At 49.9% G+C, this 17,438-nt stretch overlaps 1 protein-coding gene across 3 annotated transcripts in view; it reads left to right on the top strand.

Annotated features, from left to right (window-relative positions):
• The first annotated feature begins 4,701 nt into the window (after positions 1 to 4,701).
• TENT4B (terminal nucleotidyltransferase 4B) overlaps positions 4,702 to 17,438 on the top strand; it is a 70,874-nt gene continuing 58,137 nt past the window's right edge. For 2 of the 3 annotated variants that reach the window (XM_040982736.1, XM_040982735.1), the window contains exon 1: positions 5,370 to 6,040. In XM_040982736.1, coding sequence (XP_040838670.1) covers positions 5,406 to 6,040 — 635 coding nt within the window. In that variant the 5' untranslated portion in view covers positions 5,370 to 5,405. Of the gene's footprint in view, positions 4,803 to 5,369; positions 6,041 to 17,438 lie in introns of those variants that run through there. The other variant, XM_040982737.1, reaches the window with a different exon arrangement.

The following is a 17,438-nucleotide window of genomic DNA, read 5'->3' as shown; positions in this document are numbered from 1 at the left end:
CTCCTCAGTTGCTGACGACTGTGCAGTGGACAGCATGCCGGGATGCACATGGGGATTTGAAAGTAGGCCAAACTGGCCTAGACCGTTCTAGACAGCCAGCTCATGTGTGTCATCAGAGAATGTCAACTGCCTTATCAGAAGATGGAAAGCAGAACAGGTTGGACCACTCGCTGGTCAACATGTCCCTCGGCCTGTGAATGCATAAAGATGGACTTGGTCCACAAATAAACTTCAGAATGATTTTCTCAATCCTGGTGCAATGAAGCTGATGATATCTCAATTATCAAAAATCACTCAAATAACACCATCAGACCATCCATTCTCCCCTACCTCGGGGTCTCAAAGACATCATCAAATGACTGTCCCCTGTGCCCAGGTGCTGACGTAGTTTGACAGCAAGGAGTGGTTCCCTCCTCTCCCACCCTTGTGGACACAGGAGGAAAATAAATATCTGTCCCTCCCAACCTTCTTCTGTACCTTGACTCTCTCCACACTGGTTGGAGATCTGCAGGGACATGCTTCCTTCTCAACTATACAAACAACATTAAAAACAAATAATAACAAAAAGAAAAATATTTCCCCACTTTTAAAAGAAAATCTTTATTTATTTATTGGAAAGTCAGATATACAGAGAGGAGGAGAGACAGAGAGGAAGATCTTCCGTCCGATGATTCACTCCCCAAGTGAACGCAACGGCTGATACTATGCCGATCCGAAGCCAGGAGCAAGGAACTTCTTCCGGGTCTCCCACGCGGGTGCAGGGTCCCAAAGCTTTGGGCCATCCTCGACTGCTTTCTCAGGCCACAAGCAGGGAGCTGGATGGGAAGCGGGGCTGCCAGGATTAGAACCGGCACCCATATGGGATGCTGGTGCGCTCAAGGCGAGGCCATGCTGCCAGGCCTCCCACTTTTTTTTTTATTGTGGTAAAGCTAGGGGGGCTACAGTGGTTGGACAATGTGGGGAGTTGATTCTGGGAGGGTTTGGAATTGTGCTTTGGGTAGATGACGGCAGTGTGGAGGTCGGGTGGAGAGCGGAGACATCCGGAAGCCATTGCTGTAATTTAGGAAAGAGGGAGATCTACTTCCCTACTTTAAATCCTTCATATTTGATGAAGGAGAAAATGTTAAAAAGAAATGTTGTAAATGGGGCCCAAGTACATGTTTATTAAGATCTGGAGCAAATGCTTCATACCTTAACAACGGAAGCTACTACTAACTACATAGCCATTATTCGGGTTCTCACAAACGCCAGAGTGGAATAATTGAATCATATACTTCCTAAGATTTAGTTATCATGGTAATTATTAATGATAGTAGGATTATGTAGTAGTTTATAATGCAATCTCCCTTCTGTTTCGCAAGTTAATGAATACAAACATTTTAAATTTTCTTGCTTGCAACATTTTCTCTTCATGTTTCCTGCAGGTTTTTACTGATGACAAGGACCCTAGTTACGGAAGAGAATGGAAGCATGTGAGCCATGCCCTTTGGCTCATCAGCCTAATTTGAGAATCTTCAAGACCACCATCCATGTCCATTCTGTTGAAGTAAGTGTAGTTTATCTCTTGGGAATCAGCGTACTTTGAGATAAAATGTTGCAGATTTAATGGGGGAAACTGAATATGTTTTTGTGTATGTGAAGTACCCAAAATGTTTTCCTCCTGGCTGGATGACTTTTTAAAAAGATATTTATTTATTTTTATTAGAAAGGCAGAAGATATACAGGGAGAGAAGATACAGAGAGAAAGATCTTCTGTCTGTTGGTTCCCTTCCCAAGCGGCTGGAGCTGAGCCAATCCAAAACTAGGAGCCAGGAGCTTCTTCTGGGTCTCCCTTATAGGTACAGGGTTCCAAGGTCTTGGGCTGTCCTCTATTGCTGTCCCAGGCTACAAGCAGGGAACTGCATGGAAAGTGGAGCAACCAGGACATGAACCGGTGTCCGTACGGAATCCTGGCACATGCAAGGTGAGGATTTAGCCACTAGGCTACTGCGCCGGGCCCTCAAATACATTTTGGACGTTGGATTTTCATATACAGGGTTCTTGAAAGTTAAGTCACCGGGCCCGGCGCGGTGGCGCAAGTGGTTAAGGTCCTCGCCTAGCACGCCCAGGATCCCATATGGGCGCCGGTTCTAATCCCGGCAGCCCCACTTCCCTTCCAGCTCCCTGCCTGTGGCCTGGGAAAGCAGTCGAGGATGGCCCAAAGCTTTGGGACCCTGCACCCGCGTGGGAGACCCTGAAGAGGCTCCTAGCTTCGGATCGGCATAGCATCGGCTGTTGCGTTCACTTGGGGAGTGAATCATTGGAAGGAAGATCTTCCTCTCTGTATATCCGCCTTTCCAATGAAAAAATAATAAAAATAAATCTTAAAAAAAAAAAAAGAAAGAAAGTTAAGTCACCAACCCTACACCAAGACAAGAGAAAACAGATGGAGAATAATAATTGAACTTAGAATTATGAAAGCTAGGAGCCAGCGTTATGGTATAGCAGCTAAAACCACTGCCTGTAATGTTAGCATGCTGTAAGGGAGCCTGTTTGAGTCTCAGCTGCTCCACTTCCAATCCAGGGAAGGGAAGTGGAGTAGCTGGGATATGAACCGGAGCCCATATGGGCTCCCAGCACATGCAAGGTGAGGACTTTAGCCATTAGGCTACCATAGCCATTAGGTTACCATGCCGGGGCTTGGATGACTTTTAAAATAACCTTCTGGAAGGATATTTTATGATTCTCCACTAGGACACATATTGCACATTCACTTTACCGTCTTACACACCAAGCATCTATCCTGCCTCAGGTCCTTTGTATTTGCTACTCCCTCTCATGGAACATTCCTTAGATGGCCATGAGCTACTCCCTCACCTAAGTCCTTTCTCAAATATCACTTCCTCAGAGCAGCCTTCCCTGATTAGCCCAACTAAAAATAGAACACCGTCCCTACCCCTTCAGCCCGCTTCTCCTTGGCAGCATTTGCCTCTGTTGGGCAGCACAGGCTTGCCTCACCCTTGCAGCACAAGGTCCATGAGGGCAGGTGCTTGGTCAGCCTCGCCTCTTGCTGTTATCCACGTAATCTAGCACGTAATAATTGCTCACGCCATATTTGTAGAATTCATCAAATGGATTTGCAATTTCAGTTTAAATATTTACCTAATTTTTTTTTCCCCTCCCTGACCAGACAGTAAATTAATGGAAGGCAGCCAAAGCCCTGGGTGATTCTTTATCTCCTCTAGTTCTGCATGGATGAGAGACATGCAGCCAAGATTTGCTCAATGCCTTGAAACTTGGCTAACCTACAGGGCAGCCAGTCAGCATTCCACGCTGCTGAACGAGAACGGTCATTCCTATGCAGCCCGCGCTTTGTACTTTAAGGAATATTAACTCATTTGGTCATTTTGCCACTCTGAGTACCTTCTAGCTCCTAATATCAATACAGACATAAGAAATGCTATATTTTGCTTTTTCTTTTTGGGTCGGAGTGGCACTTTCAAAACATCAGAATAAATAAATTAATTTCATAACTGCATGCTGGTACCTGTGTGTCCACTGATGGATTTTCTGATGAACGCTGATTTCTCACGGTGAATATTTCTGAATGGTGGGAATTTAATAATATTTGCATTCCTGGGCTTCCTGTTTCTTATTTGCATTTTTATAGCAAATATGAAGTTGTAAAAAAAAAAAAAACCACACAAAACACCCACCCTATTCCTACACAGTGTTTTATTTTAGTGTGAATAGCAAAATAATACTGCCAAATGTTTTCCTGGACACGGAATTTTTAGTATATAGTGAAGTTCATTCTGAGAAGACTTTTAATACTGACTTATAAATAAGTAAACTCATTAAATAAAAATTCCTAAGTTTTGGTGTGTTTTCCATATCAATGGTCATGTTAATCTCTTAGTAAGCCAAAAAAAAAAAAAAAAAAGGTGGAACAATGCCTCATTCTTGGGTAAAATATTCTTTAAAAACAGCTTTTCCAGAATATTGCACTCTCAAAATAGAAGGCCGAGATCAGGTGTGGGGGACTCCAGCTGGACTTTGGCCTGACCGTGCTCCCCCTCTGGATGATTCGATACGGGATCCCACAGGCCCCATTCCTGGCCTCTCTTCTTTAACCATAAGGATCAGAGTAGACGTGAAAATCGCTATCTTGTGGAAAAATCTCGTAATGCTATCAACGAGGTCCTCATCTCAGGCGGCAAAGCCTTAGGGTTTTTTTAGAGTTGATGGTGCACGAGGAAGAGTTTTCTCAGGGTGACTGGCGCACCTTGGGGCGAGCCAGGCTTCGGCTTGGGTGTCTCCGCGTGTCTCCGGGGGGTTGCGTGTTTGGGTGAGCAGTGTGAGCACGCGGCGAGGGGTGTGGGTGCTTCTGACAGCTCCCACGCGCGGGAGGTGAACGACCTGCCCCGCCCGAAGACGCGCGTGGAGCCCCGTCGGTGGGCGCAGGTTTGTCTTCCGCCCCGGCCTGTGGCTCTCCGCATCGGGGCCAGGGCGCGCCAGGGCGGGGCGCAGGGGCGGCGGCGCAGCCCGGCTCCCTCAGGGCACATGCTCCGGTGGGAGGTGCGTGTCCGAGCGTCCGGGGGTGTGTCCCCACCGCACCCCGTCAGGGTTTCAGGAGCCGCCCGGAGAGCCTAGGGGTCCCGGAGGCGCAGTGGGGGAGGGGACAAGGGCAGGGGCGGGGCCTGCCACAAGCCCCAGTCCCTGCGGAGCCGGCGGCCACTTCAGTGCGGCCTCCCGAGTCTCTGCGGCCGGGAAGCCGAGGCTGGGCGGCGGTGCGCGCGCGTCAGAGGCACACGGACGCCCAGGTACCTGGCGGCCCCCCGGCGCCCCGGCACGGGGACGGTTGGGCCTAGGCGGTTGCGGCGTCCCCGCCGCGCCGCACCGCGGCCTCTGTGACGCACGGCGCGGCCTCCGGGGCTGAGCGGCCGGCGCGGCGCGGCGCGGCGCGGCGGGGGGCGGGGCCTGCGCGGCGGGAGGCGGGGCCACCGGGGGCGGAGCCGGCGGAGGCCCCGCCCCGGGGCCGGAGGAGCGAGGACGCTACGGAGCAGGCGCGTCCCGCTGCCGCCGCCGCCGCCGCCGCCGCTGCCGCCGCCGCCGCCGCCGCTCGCCCTTCTCCGGAGCCGCCGCCGCCGCCGCCATTTGCACGGGGACCCGGGTGACAGGGGCTCGGCGGAGGGGCGGAGGGAGGGGGGGAGGGCCCGCAGCGAGGCCGCCGGCGCCGGCCGGGCTCCCTGCGCCACCGCGCCGCCCGCGGCGAGCCCCGAGCAGCAGCAGCAGCGGCGGCGGCGGCGGCAGCAGCAGCGGCAGCGGCGGCAGCAGCAGCCGCCGAGGCCGGGCGTGCGCCTGAGGCGGCGGCGGCGGCCCTGCGGGCGGCCGGGAGGGGCGGGGGCAGCGGCCGCCGCCGTTTGATGGATCCGAGGATCGCCTGGTTCCAGCCAGAGCAGCTCGGACCGTCCAACAGTCTGTGGATGCAGATCTGGGAGACGACCCAGGGGCTGAGGAACCTCTACTTCAACCACCACTGTCACAGCAGCGGCGGCGCGAGCGGCGGCGGCGGCGGCGGCGGCAGCAGCACGGCCACCGGCGGGAGCGGCAGCAGCACCGGCTGCCCCAGCGGCGCGGCCTCGGCCCCGGCCCCGGCCGGCATGTACCGCTCCGGGGAGCGCCTGCTGGGCGGCCACGCGCTGCCCGCCGAGCAGCGGGACTTCCTGCCCCTGGAGACGACCAACAACAACAACAACCACCACCAGCCCGCGGCCTGGGCCCGCCGGGCGGCCGCGGGCCCCTCGGCGTCCCCGTCCCCGTCCCCGGCCTCGTCCCCGCACCCCTCGGCCGCCGTGTCCGCCGCCGAGCCCAGCGACCCGGCCTCGGGCAGCAGCAACAAGAGGAAGCGCGACAACAAGGCCAGCACCTACGGACTCAACTACAGCCTGCTGCAGCCCAGCGGCGGCCGGGCCTCGGGGGGCGGCCGGGCCGACGGCGGCGGGGGCGTGTACAGCGGGACCCCGTGGAAGCGGAGGAACTACAACCAGGGAGTCGTGGGGTGAGTGCCGGGTCCCCGCGGCCTGCCGGCCTGCCCGGTGCACGCGCGCAGCAGCCGGGCACACGCCCACAGGCGGGGTGGGGGTTGGAGGGCTTGTGGGGGGAGGAGGAGGGACGAGCCCTCCCCCCAGGGGCCACCCTGCGCCGCCTTCGCCGCTGCTGTCACCCCCCCTTGCTCCGGGGGCTGATGGCCGGCCGTCCCCTACACCTGCCGTGCTCACGTGCCGTCCGCACCTGCCCCATCTCTCCCCCCCCGCGACTCTGGCCGGTGGTCCACACCCTCCTGTGCCCCTTTCTGCCCTCGCTCTCTGGCTGTCCACACCTGCCTCGGCGCCGGCGCCGTCGCCGTCATCCCCCACCTTCCTCCATCCGCTCTGGTCTCCATTCTCCCTTTAGGTCTTCCGTCCCCTCTCTTCCCCACCCCTGCCCCCCTCATCACACCCCAAGGCGAGGGGCGCAGGCCATAGGGTATCCATTCATTCCGGGGCGCCGTCGCTGTGTGTCTTTGGTGGGTCTAGGATCTGGAGGTGCTTTCCTTGCCAAGAATGGAAACATCCAGAACGCTCCTTCCCCTCCCCCAATCCCAGACAGGAATCGTGTCGGTCCTGTTAAGGCAATTGCCTGCGCTCGACCCTTTGGCCTATCTTAGCGTTTTTCTCCCTAGCCGGTCTCCTCCGTTTGCCCTGCCTTGTTTGTGGGCAGGGGACACTTGGGTGAGTTGAGGCTGGCCCTGGCAGGCAGCTCTGCTTCCCAGGCCCCGGTAGAACTTTCTAGGAGTTCATGGTCCAGGGCGCCAGGATTCTCACAGTCAAGTTGTCATCTTGGCAGAAGCAGCCTGGGCTTTTTAATTCTAGGAGGGTAACTTCATGCTAATGAGCCAGTATTGCACCACTGGTGACTTTCTGTTTAAAGTTCAGCCTTCACCGAGTGGAATCTTACCTGACCCCTGGTGAGTTATTGGTCCACAAGCAAGGGACCGTTTCCAGCTGGATTTCCCTTCTGGAAGAGCCCTGTGCTGGGTTACCTTCCTCTGTCATTTGTCTTTTTTCTTTTCCTTTCTCTCCTCCCTCTCCCCCCTCCCACCCCCCCCACAAAATTAAGCTTTTGCAGTGTGTGTGTGTAACAGTCGGCAGTTGCTTGGCATTCTTCAGGTCCTGTTTTATACTGAGGGCTGCAGTATCCGAATGAACTCAGCCATTAGGAATCCGGCGTGAGCCTCATCTTCTGTTCCCCCATTCAGATGGACCCTGCCTTTGGCAGGAGACGCAGTACTGCATACCTGTTCAGAAGGCCTGGGTGAAATGAGTTGGTGGGTGGCAGCTGCTTGTAACACGCTGCTGTCTGGGGTCTGCTACTGTTAGGGCTCCCACCTTTTTCAGAAAAGACAGTCAGGTGTCTGAGGCTGGCTGCTGAGGGTTGAGTCTTCCAGAGCTCGGCTCCGAGGGCGCTCTCCATGGTCATGGCGCGGGCTCTGTGCTTGCGTCCTGTGGGAGCCGCGCACCTGTGCTCCCAATGTGAGCTGTGTTGACACCAGGGGGTTCTGGTAGGAATCGCCCCCCAATGAAATCAGCGCTGTCGGCTAACACCTCGACATCCCTGAAGAGCATTTTACTCAGGCTTCTTTGTGTACATGTCTACAAGAGAAAGCTATTATATCCCAAAATGCTGCTTGCTTCTTTATTTACTCATTTTTAGTAGATTAGAAATTGCTCTCCCCTCCACATGCTGTTTATGGCAGAGGATACTGTGAAAGTTCACGCTGTGAACTTAACATAGAAGCAGGATATTCCTGTTTCTGATTCAAATATTGCCTTGCTCTCAGAGGGATTACAAGAGGAATTTTCATTTCCCAGAGGGATTACTGTTTAAAAACTGATTGTAAACCTGTTTTAAAACGGCTTATCACTTCATCAGACTTTCCATTCATTGCCTCCCTTCAGGGCACGTTAGAGATAAAAAAAAAATTCAAGAAAAGTTTTTCAATTCTAAGACCTTTTAGTTTTGAAAAATGTATGAAGTTCCTAAGAATGCTGAAAGACAGTTTTTGCTTTGATTTATGCATCATTTTGTAACTTTTAAGGAAGTGCCGCTGTTTTTTTTAATGCAGGTTCTTCACAAAATATGAATGCAGAGTATATCTTCAATACTATGTTGTTTTGAGATTAAATAGAGTGAAACTACCAACACCATTTTCTGCCTTCTCAGGGTGATTATGAGCTAACATAGTAACAGACTGTGGTGATCTCTGGCCCTGGGTCAGTGAGACAGGCTCTCCTCCCTGGGTGTCTTATCTGCCGACCCTTCCTGCTTCAGCCAAACCCCTCAGCCTCTTTCCCCTGAACACTCCTTTAAGACAGAGGTCAAAATCCAGACTTCTTGCATTGCTCAAGTTCTTGATTTTTTTTTTTTCTGTTTGTTTGATTGCTCTGAACTGTTGACGTACTTGCTTCATGTTCATAATTCAGCTTGCGTATATTCAACTCTCCCTTTGTGTGTGTGTGTTTCCATAAGGAAACTCCTCTGGGCTTACTGTCTCAGCCTTCTTCCCCATATAACCTCAGGCCCAGGAAGTTTATTCATGTTTCTTTAATTAAAAAATTATATGTATGTATATAAATTTTGGAAAGTGCATACCCACAGAGGAGTCAATACAAACACAGAGATAGACATTCAGACGTTCACCCCCTGCGTTCCTGCAGCGGCCAGGGCTGAGTCAGGTTGAAACTAGGAGCTCACAGCTCGATCCAGGTCTTGGATGCCAGGACTTGATCTGTCACCTGCCTCCTAGGGTAATGTTAACAGAGCTGGGACTGGAACCCAGACACTCAGATGTGGGACGCACACATCCCAAGCAGCGGTCTTAACCACCGGGCCAAATGCCCATCCTGTCTTATTTGCTTAAGTTGCTTCCACTCACCCGTTCTCGGAGGGACTCCGTTTCCTCTGCAGAGTTGACTGTGGTAGGGGTGCGTTGGCCTTCCTTCTCTGGCTGGTCTGTAGCAGTGAGCCTCAAGATGTCAGGAACTGGGCTGTTGGTCACCGTGGAAAGAGGGGGTGGTAAGAAGTAGCAAGCAGAAATTACAGAGCACTTCCTCCTGAGCCCGGCTGTCCAGAACCTTCTTGTGGGGCGGTACTTGGTGCTTGTCCAGGGCCGTGAGGCTAGGTTTGTGTCAGCTGGACTGCCAGATCTGTAGATGCCTTCTTAAGGCTCCGGAGACTTATTCACAATCATGTGTTGGAGTGGGAGTTTGGCTGTGGAGACTTTGAGAAGAACCTCTTGGAAAACTTGGGTTTGAGGGGTGGGTTCTTGAACTATAGTGGTGGGAGTGGGAATGGGGAATGAAGAAAGAATGTGTTAGAATTATTACAGGATGGGCTGCAGAGAATTTGGCCTCCCCTAGTGAATTGAATTACCCCCACTAAAGCTTTTTACTTGATTAATTGGAGGAAATGTTGGTGATTTTTTTTTTAAAAGATTTGTTTATTTTTATTGGAAAGTCATATATACATAGAGGAGGAGAGACAGAGAGGAAGATCTTCTGTCTGATGATTCACTCCCAAGTGACCGCAACAGCTGGTGCTGTGCTGATCCAAAGCTAGGAGCCTAGAACCTCCTCCAAGTCTCCCACGTGGGTACAGGGTCCCAAGGCTTTGGGCTGTCCTCGACTTCCTTCTCAGGCCACAAGCAGGGAGCTGGATGGGAAGTGGAGCTGCCGGGATTAGAACTGAAGCCCATGTGGGATCCCAGCGCGTTCAGGCAAGGCCTTTAGGTGCTAGGCCACGGCACTGGGCCCAATGTGGGCGGTCTTAAAGGTAAAGCGAGAAGGTCCTTATATTTGGGCAGAAGATGTGACATTTAGGTGGACATGTGTTACAGGGTTTCAGGTTTGGAGGTTACAGTTCCCTACTGCAGTGGGGCTGTGTCTGCCTGTGGGGGTCCTTGCCTGGTGCTGCCTGTTGACTCTAGGCCCCGGATCCTGATGTTTCTCTTTAGCCCTGGCATTGTGGCTTATTTCCGTGCAGTATCGCAGTATCGTCACTAGGGCTGGTGTTACTGCTGGGCTTCAAGGTGTTTGGGCAGATTAACACAGGTTGAGTATGAAAGAACTTGGAGGCCTTATCCCACATGCTTTCTGCTAAGTTTAATATCTGTGCATTTGTATGTGCATCCCACAGGAATTTTTTTAAAAATATAAGATTTATTTTATTTTTATTGCAAAGGCAGATTTACAGAGGAGAAACAGAAAGATCTTTGATCCATTGGTTCACTCTCAGAATGGCCGTAGTGGCTGGAGCTGAGCCGCTCAGGAGCCAGGAGCTTCTGCTGGGTCTCCCACGTAAGGACAGGGTCCTAAGGCTTGAGCCATCCTCTGCTGCTTTCCCAGGCCACAAGCAGGGAGCTGGATGGAAAGTGGAGCAGCTGGAATATGAACTGGCACCTGTATGGGATCCTGGCGCATGCGAGGCGAGGACTTTAGCTACCACGGTAAAGGGGGCCCTGTGTGATGGCTAGGTGGCTAACTCCTTGACTTGCACGCACTGGGATCCCATATGGACGTCGCTTTGTGTCCTGGCTGCTCTACTTCCCATCCAGCTCCCTGCTTGTGGCCTGGGAAAGCAGTCGAGGACAACCCTAAGCCTTGGGACCCTGTACCCGCATGGGAGACCCAGAAGAAGCTCCTGGCTCCTGGCTTTGGATCAGCTCAGCTCCAGCCTTTGTGGTCACTTGGGGAGTGAATCAGTGAAAGGATAATTTTTTTCTTTATCTCTCCTCTCTTTAATCTGATCTGCCTTTCTAATAAAAATTAAAATATATATATATTTAAAATTTGTAGGGAAACTGAGTAAATAAGAGATTTTTCAAGTCTGAGTTGTGTGTTTACACAGAAGGGTTCCTTTCTTGGAGGGAAGATGGGATGGGAAGAAGATGATGTGAAAGCCTGTGGCAGAGAGGGGAGTGTGTGTGTAAAAAGCAATTTACGTGAGTTGGCAAGATGGGCTTAATATCTCGGCTACTAGGCTACTAATCAGTCGTAACAGCGTTAGTTCAGAAGAGTCCATGGAAAGAGAACTTAAAAACTCTTGCTAATGTTGGACTGGTCAAGTGGTAGCTCATTTGCCGGTTCTCGGATAAGCCTGTATTATCACAGGAGTGGGGTGAACACTGTGACAGTGGCTAGTGAGATGTTTTTATACCTGCCGGAACTGAGAAAAATGTTTTAAGTTCCCTGCCCCTACCCCTTTTGTGTGTGTGTGCGTGTGTGTGTTTGTGTACGTGTGTACAGAACTGGAAAGCAGGCAGTTGCGTGATCCATTGCACACAGCTGTTTCTTCTGTGTGCTACTGGAGTAACATTTGGTGGACACTGTTTCAGCATCACTCCCACGGCCCTAGGACCTGTATTGCTCACTGGCACACATCTGGGATCTGAATGGTCTTGCAGGGGCTATAGGCTGCAAAGATTCCTGGGATGGTTGGGAGCCGGTTTCCAGGTGCTGGGCACTGCTTGCCTACAGGGCTGGCTGGCCAGCTCAGAGCCTCCTGAGAAACGTAGCCAGTGGCCAGTAGACTTGTTCTTGGATCCTGTGGCCTGTTAGCTAGGGGTACAGCTGCCTCAGAGCACCAGAATGACTTCAGCTTTTTCACACTGTTTCTAAGATTCTACATAGTTATTATTTTATTTTTCTTTTATGGAGTGATTATGTATTGAAGTCCAAGATGGCCTTGAGCTAGGCTTTGCATTCATTTGAAACTACCCAGAGGATGATACATTTATTTCTATCTGATAAGTTACTTGATGTTGTGAAAGACTTGCATATGAAGTAAGGACTTTGGGGCCCCACGGACATTAGAGTTAAAAGATTTTTGGGAAAAGAAAATGAGGATGGAGACTTTTTAAACATTGTATTCTTGTTTCTCATTCACTTCAACAACTTGCATTCTGAGAAGAAGTTAGCATGTGCACGGGAATTTCCTGCAGTGTCTCTGTGTTGACAGGGTCTGGGATTCTAACTGGAGCTGCATTTCCTTGTGAAGTAGCAGTGTGCGGGGCAGAAGCCTGCACTGTGGGAGTGGCTAGCTTCCCAAAGGCGTGCACTGACCCGGAAGCCCTCGTTACAGTGTTTCAGGTGCCGTGCTACACTTTTCCCATGTATTGTATCAACCTCATGACACATGGCACTGGCTAATTTCCCTAATTCAACTTTATTTTGAAATAATTTACGTAGATTGTTTGGAAGTTGTGAAAACATACAGAGCAATTCTGTGTTCCCTGGGTCATTTTCTCTTACTGGTTAGATCTCTAGTAGTTGTAGCTAGCAGTGTCACAGTTGGTGGCCTGTTTTGGCTGTCACCAGTTTCATGTGCGTATCTGTGTGTGTGTAGACGTACAGCTTTATCACATGTGTAGATTTGTGGACCTGCAGCCACAAACAAGAGAAAAACTAGCTTATTACCTGAAAGATCCCTGTGGTACCCCTTTGTAGTCAGACACATCCTGTTTATTTTTGACTCCTAAACAGTCCCTTGTCTGTGTAATTTTGCCATTTTGAGAATGTTCTATAAATGGAATCATAGAGTGTATAACTGAATCTCTGTCACCATAATTCTTTTTTTTTTTTTAAGATTTATTTATTTTTATTGGAAAGGCAGATATACAGAGAGGAGGAAAGAAAGAGGCAAAAATCTTCCATCCAGTGGTTCACTCCCCAAGCTGCTGCAACGGTTGGAGCTTAGCCATTCCGAAGCCAGGAGCCAGGAATTCTTCTGGGTCTTCCACACAGGTGCAGGGTCTCAAAGCTTCGGACCATCCTCGACTGCTTTCCCAGGCCACAAGCAGGGAGCTGGACGGGAAATGGAGCTGCCGGGATTAGAGTCGGCGCCCGTATGGGATCCCGGGTGCATTTAAAGCAAGGACTTTAACTATTACACTATCACGTCGGGCCCTCTCACCATAATTCTATCCAGAGCTGTCTGTGTTGCAGCATGTAGCAACAGTTCATTATTTTTTTTATTGTTGAGTAATATTCCATATATGGATGAATCACATTAATGGTTCATCTGTTCAGGAACATTCCAGAAGAATTGTTTGTAGGTGTGGTTATTACAGATGAAGCTGCTTAAACATTCATGTTTTTATGTGAACATAAGTTAGTGCTGTGTAGGTACATTTTTTTACTTTTTTATTTTTATTTTATTTGGAAGATAAAGTGTGCTCATCTGTTGGTTCTCTCCCTAAACACCCGTGACCAGCAGTGGGCTGGATTGTAGCTAGGCACCAGAAATTTGTTCAGTTCGTGTCTTCTGCTGGGCGACAGGCACTCAAAGTGACCATTCACTGCTGCCTCCCACAGTCTGCATTAGCAGGAAGCTGGAGTCAGGAGCCGAAGCCAGATATTGAGCCCAAATGGGCCAGTGTGGCTGTAGGGTCTTAAGTGACGTTTTGACCACAGGGCTAAAGGCCAGGCCTGGTACAATAGCCTGGGGCTAGAGTCCTCGCTTTGCACACCAGCATCCCATATGGGTACCAGTTTGTATCCCGGCTGCTCCACTTCCCTTCCAGCTCCCTGCTTGTGGCCTGGGACAGCAGTAGAAGACAGCCCAAAGCTTCGGGAGCCTGTACCTATGTGGGAAAACTGGAAGACGCTCCTGGCTCCTGGCTCCTGGCTTTGGATCAGCTCAGCTCTGACCATTGCAGCTACTTGGGGAGTAAATCAGCAGACAGAAGATCTTTCTGTCTCTCTTTCACTCTAAATCTGACTTTCCAATGAAAATAATTTTTTAAAAAATATTAAATGCCTTGTTTCTTGTTTAGTTCTTAAAGACACTGCCAGAAAGTTTTTTTCCTTTTCTTCTTTTTTTTTTTTTTTGCGTGTGTGTCGTTACGTTTCTGCCATGGAGCATTGGAGAGAGCCAGTGGTTAACGTTACCACTGGTTTTTAGTGTAGCCTCTCTAATGTCTCTAATGTGTACAGGAGAACCCGTTGTGTTTTATTTATCATATTGTCCTTTTCATAAATAGTCATGCGTAATTTAACTTTACTTTTTTCTTTTTTTAAAGGTTTGTTTGTCACAGGAAATCCCCTGGTACAGGAACTCCATGTGGCACTCCCAGTGGGGCTGGGATTCAGCTGTCCCAAGTGGCCCCTTAACCTGCTGCTGCAAAAACCTACTCCTTAACTTTTAATTTTAGTTTAAAAAATTTCTTAGCAGGACTGGGAAATCTCCCAGGTAGAAATCTCCAGGTAAAACTGAGATTTAAAATGTCTTAATTTCCAAGGTTTTTTTGGGGACATGGAGGTTGTCTTGATTTCCCCATTAGCACTGTCATTTTAACTTTGAAATACTTTTTGGTGTTTTCATTACATATTGCTTTTTCATAGATATAGGTCTTTACAATGAAGTAGATCTTCAGTCTCTCTCTTTTTTTAAATGATTTATTTGTTTATTTGAAATGCAAAGAGAATTAGAAAGGGAGAGAGAGAAAGAGAGAGAAGTAGAAACAGAAGCATTCATTCCTTAGTTAAGCCCAGGCCAGGCCGAAGCCAAGAGACAGCAGTTTCCTCCAGGTCTCCTGTGAGCAGAGGGACCTAGGAACTTGGGCCATCTTCCGCTGCTATGCAGCTGTCCCAGACACACCTGCATGGAGCTGGATCAGAAGTGGAGCAGCTAGGACTCAAGCCATTAGCCCATATGGGGTGACCTTAAGATTGGCAACTCTAGGGCCCGGCGCAGTGGCGCAGTGGTTAAGGTCCTTGCCTTGCACGCCCCGGGATCCCATATGGGTGCCGGTTCTATCCTGGCGGCCCTGCTTCCCTTCCAGCTCCCTGCCTGTGGCCCGGGAAAGCAGTCGAGGACGGCCCAAATTTGGGACCCTGCACCCATGTGGGAGACCCGGAAAAGGCTCCTGGCTTTGGATCGGCCATTGCGCTCACTTGGGGAGTGAATCATCGGATGGAAGATCTTCCTCTCTGTCTCTCCTCTCTGTATATCCGCCTTTCCAATAAAAAAAATAATAAAAATAAATCTTTAAAAAAAAAAGATTGGCAACTCTATCCTTTTACATAATAGTGCTTAAAAAAAGTATATTAAAATATTTGGAAGGCAGAATTTGGGGGATAGGAGAAGGCAGAGAGAGAGATACCTTTTATCTACAGTTTCACTCCCCAAATGGCTAGAAGGGCTAGAAGGGCTGAAGCCAGAAGCCAGAAGCTTCTTATGTGTCCTCCAGTAGCTTAGGGGCCCATGTCCTCAGGCCGTCTTCTGCTGCTTGCCTAGGTGCTTTAGCAAGGAGCTGGATTGGAGATGCAACAGTTGGACTCAGATGGAGCCTATATGGTCTGTTGGTGCTACACTCACCACAAGGCTGGCCCCATCTGATGCTTATTTTCCGTTGGTTTGGGGAATAAACCCTGTGGTTAGAAGTGGTTTGCTGTTGGTGAAGCTAGAGAAATTGTTTATGAAATTTTTACATTTGAGTAATATTTTTGGGCTGTGTAGAATAAGATTAAATTTGTTAATCTGACCTACTTCCCACACCGAGACTCAGGGCTTGGGCCATCACTGCCCCCCTGCTGGCCCTTTGTGGTCATTGTTTTGATTCTGTCAAGATAACATAACTCTTAGTGCTGTCATAGTGTAAATTTCTGTCAAAGCAAAGAATCCATTACATTGTACATGTGGAGTTTTTATGGTTAATTTTCAGTGATTTGGATTTTAAAAAAGCGTAAGCATTGTGTTTGAAATAGTGTCTTTAGAGTTAGTATTCTCTCTTATTTTCTTGTATGAGGTGTGTTGATACTACTTTATTTTTATTCGTTTTCGAAATCAATATTTGCATTCTGTGCTACCAATAAATGCTGGTTGGCAAGAATCCAATGAGGCTAAACTGTACGGAAAAAAAATAACCCCTACAACATTATTAGAACACAACTACTGTTGGCATTTTGGTATGAACACTGTTAGGCTTTTCAGTGTATTTACAGACATGCAAATGAACTTTAAAATGTTTACAGGAAGAGGCCAGTCTTTTGTCGTAACAGATTAATCTGCTGCTTTTTAAAATTTTATTATTTTTAGTAGTGTTGATGCAGTTGATGCACAATGATGTGAGCCTCTGATTAGGGTGGGGAGAGTTAAGGTATGGAGGAAGGCGGGTGGGACAGATGATTCATTTCTCTTCTTTTGATTCTTCTGGTCAGCTGGGAGGGCAGGGGAGTGGACCGCTCTTTACTGTCAAACTGTATCAGCACCCAGGGATGGGAAACAGTCATTTGATGACGCCTTAGAGACCCCAGTGTGGGGAAGAATTTTCCAAGTGTGTCACTTGAGTGGTTTTGATAGTTCTGAGATAACAATGGCTTCCTTGCACCAAGGTTGTCCAAGGTTATTGGTTACCCAAGGGCACCTCAGTGTGTGTCCACAGACCCAGTCACTTGCTGCAAATCTTGGCCAGGAGAGTTTGTTTGACCTGGTTTGCTTTCCTTCCTCTGATGAGGCAGTCAGTATCCTCTGCTGGCCTTGATGATCTGGCTGTCAGGTACCCCTTGTACATCTATCCAGGCATTACTATCCATTGAACAGGGTGGTAGACCTATCTCCAAGGTAGACCACAAAATTTGTGATTTTCCCTGTGGCTGGGATTTGAGACCAGTGATCTAGTTGGGGATTCCCCCATGATACCTTGGCTGGGGTGACTTCAGGCTTGACTTGTGAGTACTAGCTAGTAGCTCAGGCTCAGATTCAGCTTGTGACCTGCACCAGGCAATGCACATCCTGGCAGATGCAGCTGCCTGGTCAGTTTCACCTTTAGCCCTATCTCTCACATGAATTAATAGGTGCTGTGGCCTAGCCTAGTCCAGCCCAGCCCACCGCAGGTCAAGTTTTCATGCATACCAGTGGGTGCTGTGGCTTAGTCAGGGCTATGTCCAGTATATCCCTCCCACCCCTAATTCTGGGTTTTGTGTGTTCTGGCATGTGCAGCAGCCAAGTCCATTCCACCCCACATCCCATCAGCACCCATGGGTACTATAGCTTAGCTCAGCCCAACCCTCCCCCAGTCCCAGCTCAGACATATGTTGACAGGTGCTGCTGCCTTGACCAGCCTTGCTGCCCTCAGTTGTCTGTTGTGCTCACCAGCGGGATTGCAGCCCAGCAGGGGATGCCACAATTCTATTACCATACTTGCTCCCAGACCTGTATCTTGCACTAACTGGGGGTTACTGCATTCCAGACTGACATGACTCATACCCAGTCCTGGAACTTGCCAACTGAGGCTACAGGCTAGCCTGGCTGGCCCTCACTCATTCTGGCTCTCTCTTGGGCCAGTGGGTGTGATAGCCTAGCCCAGCTTGTCCTGCCCCAAGACATAGCCCAGATGTCAGCTGGTGGGTGCTGCATCT

Source organism: Ochotona curzoniae, unplaced genomic scaffold, assembly GCF_017591425.1.
Source record: "Ochotona curzoniae isolate NIBS_2020 unplaced genomic scaffold, NIBS_Ocur_1.0 contig_3622, whole genome shotgun sequence".
NCBI classification, from domain to species: Eukaryota; Metazoa; Chordata; class Mammalia; order Lagomorpha; family Ochotonidae; genus Ochotona; species Ochotona curzoniae.
Note: the sequence above shows the minus strand (reverse complement) of the source record. Positions and strands in the feature narration are given on the sequence as shown.